This window comes from Chamaea fasciata, unplaced genomic scaffold (assembly GCF_029207755.1).
Source record: "Chamaea fasciata isolate MVZ Bird 193981 ecotype frontalis unplaced genomic scaffold, bChaFas1.0.hap1 SCAF_1, whole genome shotgun sequence".
NCBI lineage: Eukaryota > Metazoa > Chordata > Aves > Passeriformes > Sylviidae > Chamaea > Chamaea fasciata.
This window is the reverse complement of record NW_027094086.1, coordinates 70,196,552-70,209,024: the sequence shown is the minus strand read 5'-3', so window position 1 is coordinate 70,209,024 and position 12,473 is coordinate 70,196,552. Positions and strand designations below refer to the sequence as shown.

General features: G+C 44.3%; 1 protein-coding gene across 1 annotated transcript in view; it reads left to right on the top strand.

Annotated features, from left to right (window-relative positions):
* Positions 1 to 309: 309 nt before the first annotated feature.
* The window catches only part of VWC2 (von Willebrand factor C domain containing 2), a 54,642-nt gene continuing 42,478 nt past the window's right edge, over positions 310 to 12,473 (top strand). Inside the window, exons 1-3 of the mRNA XM_066205928.1 lie at positions 310 to 616; positions 1,763 to 2,544; positions 9,183 to 9,312. Of these exons, the coding sequence (XP_066062025.1) occupies positions 1,831 to 2,544; positions 9,183 to 9,312 (844 nt within the window). The 5' untranslated portion in view covers positions 310 to 616; positions 1,763 to 1,830. The remainder of the gene's footprint in view (positions 617 to 1,762; positions 2,545 to 9,182; positions 9,313 to 12,473) is intronic.

The window sequence follows — 12,473 nt, the reverse complement described above, 5'->3', positions numbered from 1 at the left end:
GCGCGGCGGTGCCCGCCCGGCCCCGGCAGCTGGGGCGCGTCCCGGACCGACGTCCCTAACACCGCCAAAAGTTTCAGCCGCCGGCGTGCGGGGCCGACCCCAAACGTGCCCGCCTTGCCCCGCTTTCCCTGCCAACAGCCGCTCGCCGTGCCCGGAGCGCGGCCGCGGCGGGGCCCTGCAGCAGGAGCGGGCTGTCCCCGCCGCGCACACCCTCCGGCGGCGGCAGGGCCGGGCAGGGCCGCTGCTCTGCCGCCCCCCGGCGGGCACCGAGTCCCCTCCCCGCGCCGCGCCCTGCGCCCGGCCCGCACCCGCGGCGCGGAGCGAGGCGGGGAGCGAGGCAGGGAGCGCCCGGTCCTGCCCCGCCGGCCCCGGGGACGGGGGCGCCCGGCCGCCATGTGAGGGCAGCGGGGCCCGTGGCGGAGCCCGTCCCCGGGGCGGCGGGGCCGCACCGGCTGTGGCCGCCGCGCCGCGCTGCGGGCTCGGCAGGTCTGCGGAGACGAGCGGGCAGCAACAAGCCGCCGCCGGCCGCCCGCCCGCGGCCCCGCCATGGGAGCCGGGCGCGGGGCGAGGTTCGGCGCCCCGAGCCGCCGCCGGGGCTGAGCGCGGCGCAGCGCAGGTACGGAGGGAGGCAGGGAGAGACACGGAGGCGTCGCGCCGGGCCACGGGGGAGCCGGCCGGGCTGGGGAAGGGGCTGGCCAGGCTCCCTGCCGGCTCCACCGGGAAGGGGTCGGGCGGCGCTGCCCGACCCTCCGGAAAGTTTGGGCGGGCGGCGCGGAGCCCCGGCTCCCCCGCGGCGGCCGGGCCGGGCCGGGCCGGGCCGGGCAGCGCTGCCGGGCGGGCGGAGCGCGGTGCCCCGCCGTGCCCTCGCCCAGGGCCGGGGAGGGTAGAGAGAGAGCCTTTTAAATGGCTTTGGGGAGCGGTACCGCGGAGGTGGGGTTGTGCCGGGAGGCTGCAGCGGCATTGCTTGTCGTGGCCGGAGTAGTGTACGTATTTTGGTTTGGGGGGTGTTGGGTTTGGGTTTTTTTTCCGATTTGGCGTGCAGTGTTTCAGGGAGAGGAGCCGGGAGCGCCGCCGAACTCCTGGAGGATGTGGGTTAAATGGGCTTCGGCTGCGGAAACTCGGAGCGGCTCTACCTTGTCTTTCGAACACGAGCGAGAAAGAGGTGGTGGTGTGTGCTGGTTTGGGTAGTTCGGAAGGGAGGTAGTTTGTCTCTGCTCGCTTTAGTGTGCTTGGGTTTAGTAGTCTATAACAGAAACGTGCTCGCTGGCAGGTATTTGAACAAAACCCAAACTAGCCTACTTCAGACTCAATAAGAGGTTATTGAAAATCATCGTGTGTGCAGACAGGGAATAGCACTCGACTGGGTAATTTCTGTTCCGGACCCTGCTGGATTTTGGGGAGCTCCATTTAATTCATCGGGCGTCCGTCCTCTTCACATGTTGTCATTTGAAAGTTAAAAATAACTCCCAAGCGCTCAGAGTTTTGCCTGCACCTGCCTTTGCAAGCGCTGACTCCCCGGAGTTCTGCGTGGTGCTCTCTTGGAGCCGAAGACGCCCGGTCGGTGTCCAGAGCCCTGCTATTTATAAGACTTGGCAGAGCGGGGGAGGAGGAGGAGGGCTGCAGCAGCAGGCTGTTTGCCTTTTGCATAAACTACCGAGGCAGGTTGCATATTGTTTGAGATGTTGCATCGGTGGAGGCGAGGCGGGGTGCGGGGGGGGAAGAAGTGCAGAAGCTGAAGTATTCCTAATCCTTCTTTTCCTAGGGTCTGTGGATCTATGAAGCGCTTCCCTCCGATGTGAATGCAGTGTCCCCTGTGGGATGCAGTAGGTGATGCCCAGCTCTACTGCAATGGCAATTGGAGCTCTCTCTAGTTCTCTTCTCGTAACCTGCTGCCTCATGGTTGCCCTCTGTAGCTCCACCGTACCCGTACAAAAACTGGCCAAGGCTCAAGACAAACAGGAGATAAAGGCGAGCCAGGAAAAGAGGGATCACACGTCTACAAGGGACAGCCAGACAGGTCCAGGGAAAATGAACGAGATCGGCAGGAGCGGGAGGGAGGAGGGTAGCAGGGACTGGAAGAGCAAAGGAAACAGGAACTACTCGAACAAGGAGTCTTGGACTAAGCAAAAGCAGGCTTGGAACAGCCAGGGGACAAGCAGTAAATCTGGAAGCATTCAAGTGCAAGAGCAAAGGGACGCTGCTCCTGAGGAACCTCAGGTGGCTGAAGATTCATCCCTCCCAGCATCTGTTGCGAGCGTCACTCCCGAGCCTCCGGAGGAGTACGCCTATCCGGACTACCGTGGCAAAGGCTGCGTGGACGAGAGCGGGTTCGTCTATGCCATCGGGGAGAAGTTTGCGCCGGGCCCCTCTGCCTGCCCCTGCCTCTGCACTGAGGAGGGCCCGCTATGTATCCAGCCCGAGTGCCCCAGGCTCCACCCTCGTTGCATCCATGTGGACACCACGCAGTGCTGCCCGCAGTGCAAGGAGAGGAAGAATTACTGTGAGTTCCGAGGGAAAACCTACCAGACTCTAGAGGAGTTCATGGTAAGGAATGAAGCCAAAAGTCGTTTTGTGGGTTATTCTCTTGTTTGAAGTGGTATTAGGATCTTCAGCTGCTTTCTCAGAGGGTGTTCTGGGTCTCCCCCTCCTCTTTTCATTCTTGTGTTAATATTGCTTTTGCAGTCCTGTGAAATATTTCCCTTAAACATGACCTTTCTTGCTCTATGGTACGCTAACATTTTTAAATGAGGGTGCTGATCTTTATTAATTCCTTTGGTATTTACAGTAAAAAGTGCTACTTGGAAGGATGCTACTCAGTGGTGTTATGGATTTTGTGGAAGTTTTCAGCAATACATTTGTTTCTTCATTTAACTATTTATTAACTGTTAAACTTCTGTCTTTTAGTGATCAAGCAGGGTTTTGTGGGCTAACTTCTATTCCTAGTTATCAATCTGTGATGGTCCCTTCTTTTTTAACAGTCATTTCTTTTTCCTTTTTAACTATTTAAGTGGTGCTGCCAAGGTTGCATAATCTTTGCTTTCTATGAATGACTATAGGCCTTCTTTTTAATAATAGGATGGTTTGCAGTCTGGATTGCAGTGATACCTAAAAAAAAAACAACTTGAAAAGCTTCATGTTCAGGGAAATCCTTTTAAACTAGGGTCTTTTTAGCATTGCTGTGCAAGGTCGTTACCATTGAAAATGCAAGATGTTACAGTGCACTCAAAAGTTTTGGAGTTGGGGCCAGCTTTCTGGTTGTTGACCTTGTCTTCTTCCATTTAGTATTATATTGTGGTTGAGATCTGTGATCAGGCTCTAAGAATGGCTTGTCAATTTCCTTGTGAATGACTTTTAGGTACAGGGCTGTATTTCTGAATACACCAGAGATTTTCATGCTGAATATGAAATATAATTCAAAGTTCTGAAAGCTGAGCCCCTCTCAGGATGGAGAAAAAGAAAATGTATTTTTGAAGGCTGAAAGTAGGTTGCCACCTTTGCTCCCTGGTATTTGCATGTTCCTGAAAACTTAGCTTTGGTTCATAATGTCTTTCCATGTTCTTCAGTTTAAGAGAAAATGATTAACAGAGCAGAGCTACTTTCTCCACAATAAGTACAAACGTTGTCATTTGCTCTTCTTAGGCAGTAAGGTGCAGAGCACTAGTGAATTGCAAGGAGTGGCAGAAAACGTATCATCCTCTTTTCCATGTCACCCTCAAGGGTTGCATTCAAATTCAGGGTGGAAGTTTTCTACTTAAGAGGGAGCAGCTACTTTAACAGCAGCTAGTTGCCGTGACCTTTTCAGAGGTGGCTTGTGAGATCCTTTCTTTCCCAGCAAACTTAATTCTTGAGGGCTTGGCCAAAAGATGAAGCTTCTCCACACTTTCTCCATAGGTCAGCCTTTTAAAGGCTTCTCCATGCTTTTCATTCACATTCTTGTACAGAGTTCAATTTCTTAGCCTTTTTCTGTAGCGGTGTTGTATTAATGGCTGTAAAGCAAGCCTAAAATACTGTGTTAGATGAGTAGTGAGCGCAGAACATCAATGTTCCCTGGTACATTTGAATATGGCTGACAGTCTTGGTAAAAATGGAGTGTTGAACAGTGACATTTACAGACATGAGCTGAAAAGATTTTGGGTTTCAACTTTTCTTTTTAACTCCATTCAGCTTTTAGCCCTTGTCTTCATATCTTCCTCTAATGAAACATTGATTCCCTTACTGCTTTGTTTTACCCAGCTTTGGACACACAAGAGAGAAGGGATGACCACTCAGGACAAGCAAGAAAAGTTATTGACACAGTTAGGTAGTGGAACTGCAGCCTGATTATTTTCCTATGTAAGAACCCTGGGTTTTTAGTTGAGCTTCAATTTTGGTTCCAATATTGTGAGCACAAGCTGTAAAAGCAGCTGTTTGCCCAGGCCACTGCAATCAGTGGAGTTGTCTGGCAACACAAGATGCAGATGTAGTCAGGTTCCTGGTGCTCAGTGGATGGAAGCAATTGCAAAATGCAAGCAACTGCACAGTTTCAAAGGTAATTTTATGAGTTTAAAGTTGATGGTCTTAGAGAGGTTACTAATAAGCTATCTCTTTATTAAGGTCACAGAAGGAGTTATAAATGGAAAGTGATGTGATTTTTCTCTGTGTCTGTACCTGCTATTTGTGGCAAAGAGTACCAGACATCAATGAAGGAAGGAAAAGGTGACCTCCTAACATTTAAGTGACATTTTTTACAGAAACATTTATGTATAGATGTGTAATTATACATAAATATTTTTGAGTCTGCTTATATAAAATTCCTGTATGGCTTGGCATGGCAAGGGATTGCCCTGACTGGAGCCAGAAGCTGCCAGGGAATTTGAGGTTTGATGTGTTTCTTTGATTTGCAGTCTGTACTTCAGGCTTTGCTTGTGTTTGCATGTATGCATGCATTTTTGTGTTTTCAAAACGGACATGGATGTCAGCACAACACAACCTTTGTGTAAGGAAAGGATGAGGTCTAATAAAGCTGTTTCCATCAGCACCACTCTGGGCACCTGTGGGTATTGTGAGGCAGAATAGCAGTGTTATCACAGCATCCATATTGGTGGAACTGGCAGCAAAATATTTGGTGAAATTCACTGGAGCTGGAGGTTTCTGAAGCACGTGGTCCAAATCTTCCAAGTAAAATTTGAAAATGAAGGCTGATGTATAAAGTCTTACAAGAACGAGGAATTATCTTCAGAAGTGCAATGTTTTGGAAAGGACCTATAATTTTGTAAGCTGTTGCTTTGTGTCTTTTAGAACTTCCTTGCTACCACAAATGGTATTTTTTGTGGGTAAGTTACTTGGAAATCTGGAAGTAAACAAACCCAAATGAGTTTTGAAAGATCTGTGGTATTTTGAAGGCATAGAGGAATAAAGCATGGCTGGCATGTTTATTAATGCCAGTCTAACCCCATTAATGTTCTCCTGAGTTGTGTCAGTGGCAGGAAAATACCTGTAAAAATTCCAGCACAAAAGAAAATAAATTTGGGATTATGACTGATTTGATTTTTTTTAATTTAGGTATTTTCAAGGCTTAAGGGACCAAATGTAGATTGTATATCTGTTTTTAATCCAGCTTTTTTTGCTGGTTTTGTTTTGATTTTTTTTGGTTTGTAATTAAAGTTGTACATGTGGTAGAGGAAAGCTCAAGTTACTTTGGACTACAAATGGTTTTTCGCTTCTTAATTATGATGATTTACATTATGCTGCTGGACAGACCTATTACCTTTACTAAGCTGCAGCTTTCTTCACCCCCCACTAGTGGAAAACCCAGCAGTTTACAGAGTAGTGTGTTTGCTCTTTTACAGTGCCTGCAACTCCTATACCTCTGCTCATAAACTTCACTTTAAACAATTCTAAAGGACTAGGAGTTTTGCCATCTGTAATCTATTTTCTGCAGGTTTTGTGGCTGCCTGGTGAATACACAAGACTTCCATTGTTTCTTGTTGTCTTCCTGCATTTTTTTCATAGGCAGAGGTGCTGCTTCTGTAGAGTTAACAGCTTCATCTGTAGACCATGGAGACATGGTACCATTAGTCATCAGAGAGAGATTGATAGGTGGGATTATTTCCAGCCCAGCCTGGAGGTGTCAGAAGTGCTGAGCATGAGTGCTGCTGGGCTGGTCGCTCCCCACAGGAACAAGACGGATGCTCCTTGCATTGGCTGCCACTAGGAGCCATGCTTCAGGGAATGCTCTTGGATTGCACGAATAGAGAGGGGAAATGAAGGACCAAATGTGTCTTTTCATTCTGATTTGTTTAGCTGCTGTTACATACGAGCACTGTCTCATTGTCTCTCTCTAGAGATAATCATGTCTCCAAGTATTGAGCTGCCATTAAGGTGCAGAAGGTGGGGGATTTCTACAGTTCCTGCTGTATCCTGATGATCAGTAAAAAGCAATGTGCTATTGTTTAGTCCAAAGATGGACAGATAATGGCTGACAGTGATATCATTTTAGCAGCCACTGTGGTTTACATGCATGCCTGAGAAGAGCTTTGTAGGAATAAGCTCGTGGAGACCTTCCGTATTGCTGCTGCCATTACTCAGGTTGGTGGGTTGTACAGATGACAGCACTTACCAAGGGTGTACTATAAGTACTCCCCTGAAATCCCATGATCTATTACACTAGAAGTGTCTTCATTACTGCAGTATCGCATTAACAGTGCACTCTGTTCATGAAAGATGTGGTCTTCAGGTTTATGTGCTGTACAGGACAGAAATGTGTATCAGGAATCATCATGATTAGACAGGAATTAGATCAGTTTTGTTTCTCAAACAGTAAATGAATTATATTTTCTGAGAATTTCAACCTTTGTCAAATTTGGAAATCCAGTAGGCCTATAAAATTAGAATATGCTTTAATTTTACAGAGGGGAGATTTTAGGAGTAATATTTGTGTGCTGCCTTGTTTCCTGATTGTCATCAGATACTCTAGTTTTTACACCCCTTCCAATATTGAATGACACAGCTACTAAGCAGTGTCCTGGATTAAGGAATGTCCGTTGTGGTAGCTACTGATCTCATTCAACTTTGATGGTTGGCAAATCTTTTCCTAGTCATGGCAAAAAGTGTTAAATTTGATTGAAAGCTGTAGGTTTGCCTTGTTGATCCTGATCCTTGGAACTGAGTGCTGCTGTCTTTTTTCCAGTAGGATTATATATTGTATGATATTTTTATATTTAAAATAATATTAAAAATCAGTCCTACTTAAACCCCATTTTTTTATAATTTAATAAGTATTGTTTCCAGATATAACTCTAGAAAGAAGGATTCTTATTATTGCCTTAAGACTTAGGAGCTCAGGTTTGCTGACACTTAAAACTTCACATGTGATTCAAGTAATTACTTGAAATACCTGAGCGTTTCAACTCTGAGCACTGAATCAGAAGCCTCCTCATCTGCCTACACTTCATCTCCGGAAGTGAACGTGACAGTTTAAAAACAATTACAGGACAAAGTTGTCCCAAAGTCTGTAATAAAGATCTTCTGCAGTGGGCTGTCAGCCTCAGTGTGGGATTTCATAAACATATGCCATGGTGTTGTCCTTGGTAAAGCAAAGAGAAAACACGAAGTGAGTAGATAGCAAAGGAAACCTGAAATAAATAATAGTAATAAAAGCAGAAAGCAACACAGCAGGAGACCCTGTTTAGGCTTTCTAAGCAGAGGGGAGGGTGTGAAAGATATGGGAGTACATAAGCAAATAAAGGCCTTGGCAGGTGGGAAGGGAAGTAGCAAAGCATGAATGAGCATTTAGTTTGAGACGATGCTTTGCAAGCATCAGCATGTTTGAACTTTAAAAGTGAGAAGGATGTGAGAGACAAGCAAGCAGAGAATGGATTTGAGGAAAAAATGTGATAGACTGCCTAAAAAATAGGGAGAAGAAGCAGATGATCTGCAAGTTAGACATCTGGGTGATTCTTCATAGCAAATAATTATTTTCTTTTTTAGATTTTATTTTTTTCTGCTCTTAATGGAGAAGTGCAATGGGGGATCGTCTGCATCAGCTGGAATCTGGAATGAAAAACAGTCCATAAAAAGAACAGCGTCATCCTTAAGTAAATTAGTATCTGCACAGATTATAGATTTAGAGGATCGCTAATAATAATGTTCAGCTGCATTTTCATCCTGTGTTCTGAGCATGGGTACCCATGTGGTTTTTTGGAGTGCAGCAATGAGATTTACAGTACAGCATTTATTGCTCTTCACATCCTTGCTTCCCTCTATCTTGTGTGGTATGAGGATGTCAGCAGTGTAAGTGTAATGCGCCTGGTCAGGAATGCTGAGGGGGATAGCTGGAATTGTACATGTGGCAAATGCAGACATTTCAAAGTCCAATTTTTACTAAAAAAATGGACTTTGCTACTCTTTTTTTTGTTAATTAATTTCTTTAAGGTAGGTCTTTCAAGTAACTATCTCATGGTATTCCTATTCTGTAAGAGTTCTTCAAGTCCAGTAACATTTCACTCGGCATAACAGATTACCTGTATTTTCCTTCACTCCTTTCTTTGAATTTCAACTTCCTTTCAGAAAATTGCAAGTATTAGAAGAATTGTCCAAAAACAGTTAACCTATGGGAAATACCTCAATTCAAAAGGATGGGTTTTTTTCCTGACTTTTCTTTGAAAAAAAAAATTTTCAATAAAATGCAACTTCTTGCTACCAAAATACTTTCAAACCTGAAAAAATTACAGGAAGGATTTCCATTAAAAGAAGTTTCAAAGTTCACTTAGCAATTTTCATTTTCTTCTTAAAATGCTTTTTTTCTCTCTAAATTATTTTTTGAACCTTTTATAGAACTAAACTAGATTAGAAGCTTAATTTTCAGGAAGTTCATTAGAAATTCAGTAAGGTAATTTTTTGTTTTATTTGTATTACAAGTCTTCACTGTTCTTGTTTTCAACATCCCTCTGACTTTCCTGTTCGCTGTGTAGGTTCAGAGAAGAACCTGTTTTGTTTTGGTTTTCCTTTCCTGCTGTGGTTCTGTAATTTTGCAGCAGCCCAATCTTGCTCTCTGCATTATTTAGGCCACAAAACCAATTGGTTTTAGTGTGGGGAGGAAAAAGATGTGAAGGAGAGAACATTGCAGATGAGAAGGGGGGCACTGCACGCTGCAGGAGTGCATGAAGTGAAGGAGTTAAAGGGTGACTGGGTTTTTGTTTCAGGTTTCTCCGTGTGAAAGGTGTCGCTGTGAAGCCAATGGCGAGGTGCTGTGCACGGTCTCTGCCTGTCCCCAGACCGAGTGTGTGGATCCGGTGTATGAGCCTGACCAGTGCTGTCCCATCTGCAAAAACGGTGAGTGATGGCTGCAAAACTAGGAGGAGGCCTCTGTCGGAAAGATCCATGCTGCCCTGTTCTGATTTTGAAAAATAATTCAGATATTTTTCTTTTTCCTTGAATGGAGATGGAGAAGAGTTGTGTGTGGATGATGTAATCCTGTTGTGAGGAACCAGATCTCCCTTGACTGGGATGGACTCAGTTATGACCTACAGGGATTTTTGTTACCCAAGAGACAATTAGGATGTTAATACCAGCTGTTCATGTAGCTCTTGGATATATAATTTTGCATATAATCTCTTGGATATCTAATTTGAACTCATTGTGGCTGTGTTTTATATAGGCACACAAATGGAATTCAGACTCTTCATATTACCCACCTTTCAACATGAGCAGGAAAAGCTACTTTTGTTCTCCATTCATATTTGTTTCCCTTTCAGATATTCTTCTACTTTTTTTTTTCCTTAAGGCAAATCAAATGTACCTTATTGAGCTCATCTAATTTTCATAACTAAATGAATTAAACTCCCAAGTTTAATTGAATATTTTTTGTAACTAAATTAGATAGAAAGTCTCTCTACTCCCAGCAAGCACTTGCATTAGATCAAAGTCTTAGTCTATTTAGGGGGAAGAAATTACATGACATACTAGCTCATCACTTATAAAGAAGAAACGATAATTTATTAATAAAAATGAAAGCTGCAAAATCTCAAATGAAATTATATTTAAAATTAAAAAAGACATTTAAAAATACTCAGATAATGTGCACACATCTATTATTTCTCTTGAATAGGTAGGTTTCATTACATTGCCTAAAACAAACTGCTTAAAATTGTGGGAAAGTTGGGGGAGGAGAGAGTGTACAGCATATGGTTTTCGCAAATTCAACAGTAGATGATAAGGGATTGTTAATTGCATTGGAGGAGTTTCATTTGTATGAATATAAAAGTAATTGCTTCACATCCCTTAATTGGTTGTTACAACCCTGAAGGAATTTATTCTTGGCTGTACAGCTTAAGGGCACTCTCGTTTCTGGAGATGAGGACAGGCATTTTTCGAGGCATTTAGGGACAGTTCCTGAGAAAGTCTGAATTTGGAAGCTGGTGATGTCATAGCTAGCCAGTCTGAAGGATCCTTTAGCACTTGTTTGATGGCAAGAACGTCGCTGACATTGGGTGTGACATGCTCTGCTGCGGTTCCCCAGGTTGAAGTGACTTTAGCTGGCAAAAGGTCTGTTTCCAGTGGCAGGGATGGAGTTACAAGCAGAATACTTTAAGACTCTCTAGTCTTTCCCGCTGAATTTGTCCCATGATCTTCACAGTGTTTGGAGCTGGGTACACCTTCCATCAGCACACATAATGCACAGTAGTAGCAACGTAATGCATACAAGCAGCAACATAATGCACAGTAGTGGCAATCTCCTGTTGATGGCTCTCTTTTGGAATAAGATAGTGTAGCAGTGCAGGGCTTGGCTAGGCTGTTCACATAGATTCCCTGACACTTCTCCCAGAAATGAGGAGAAGTGACCAAAAATTGTACATGAAACATACCTTTTGTTGTGAGAAAGCACCTTTTCAGAGCTGTTAAAGCTGTATTACCTGAAAGCTGAGTTAAAGCTGAGTTCTACCAGCAAGAAAAGGATGATCTTGTCCTCAGCCTCTAAATCCCCAATATTACTTGCATATTTCTCCCATATAACTGTGAGTTGACATCTCTGACCCAATTTCAGACCAAGATGACCACAGCTGTCTGTTTCTAGTGAGCTGTACTGTCACTTCTCTGCTTGTCAGAGGCTTTTCCGGTTAGTTTTTAGATGAAGAAAACCATTAGCAATAACAGGAAGACCAAGATAGCTCAGAAGCAGCTCGACTTTTCTGGTTCAGCAGTTTCAGTATAATATCACGAAGAAACTTTTGAGGAAACCTCTCCATCTGGGGAGTGCATTAAAAAAAGTTTGCTTTTAGAGCTTAATTTCAAGTATGGTACACGTGCAGTTCTCTAGGAACTTCAGTGAATTGCTGAATGTTTTTAATTAGATTGGAGCAAAAACCTACTGAGCAGGAAAACCTAGTCTGCCTCATGCTCTCATTTTCAAGCCTGCTGGAACAAATGTGCTGTGAATGTGAGTTGGAGAAACAATCACTGCGTTGTGCTTCAGGGTTGATTGTTACAGTGATGACATCAATGACATCATGTTAGTGACACAAAAGAGCTTTGGGTGATATCCAGGGAGTTTAGCCATTTAACCTGGATGGTGGGAAAGGTGGAGCCATAGAAAGCATCCAAGTGAGGTAACTGCCATCACGATCTGCACTAGAGCATGAAGGGGTGGGAGGTGAAGTTTGGGTTCTCTACATTTACTAGCATTTGTGTGTTGAAAATGCACACAGTCAAACTCATTTCCCTCCCTTTCCTGCCACTTCTTAATGCATAAGACCTTCCCAAGTTGCCTGGTGTGAGATTGCTGGCAGTGATCCAACAGTGAGAGCTGAGCAAGTGCCTCTGTCACTGGTAAGAATGTGTACAAATGCCCGATTAAGAACTATGGAGGAGAGCTAGTGAAAGGTCTGTGATTATTAGAAATTCATGAATTTAGTGTCTTGACAGGTGTGAGACCCTGTACCTTATCTCTTGTAGAAAACAGGTATGTAGTTGACTTTTCTATTTTCACAAATTTGCTCTCAACCCTTACAAAGAGGGGCGGATGTGTAACTGCACACTGGGTCTACACAACTGTGCATGTGTGTAGGTACAGGCTTGCTTTGGATGTAAACAGTGCTGAATGGAAGACTTGTGGAATTAAAGAATAATTGTATGTGTAGTATTTAATAATCTTCTATATCACATCCTGACTTTCAAAAAGAAGCCTGGATACTTCCATAGCTGAAGATATTATTTTCTCCTTTGTGGGCAGGAACAGGGTGTGCTTTAAAAGAACATTTGCTCTGAAAACTAGTATATAGAAAAGACAAAAGATAACACCTCACTGAGAAGATCTTGGGATTAGGGGAATTTTCTTGCTTTTTATGTCTCAGTCGCTGCAGCTGAGGGAGCTGGTTTGTGTTTATCTTATATAAATGGCCTGAAAGGAAGCAGGGTGAGGACAGAGGGGCATGGAGGAGAGGCTTCCTTCTGGTGTGGATTGGCATGTTAAGTTTCATGAATTTGGTAATCATCAG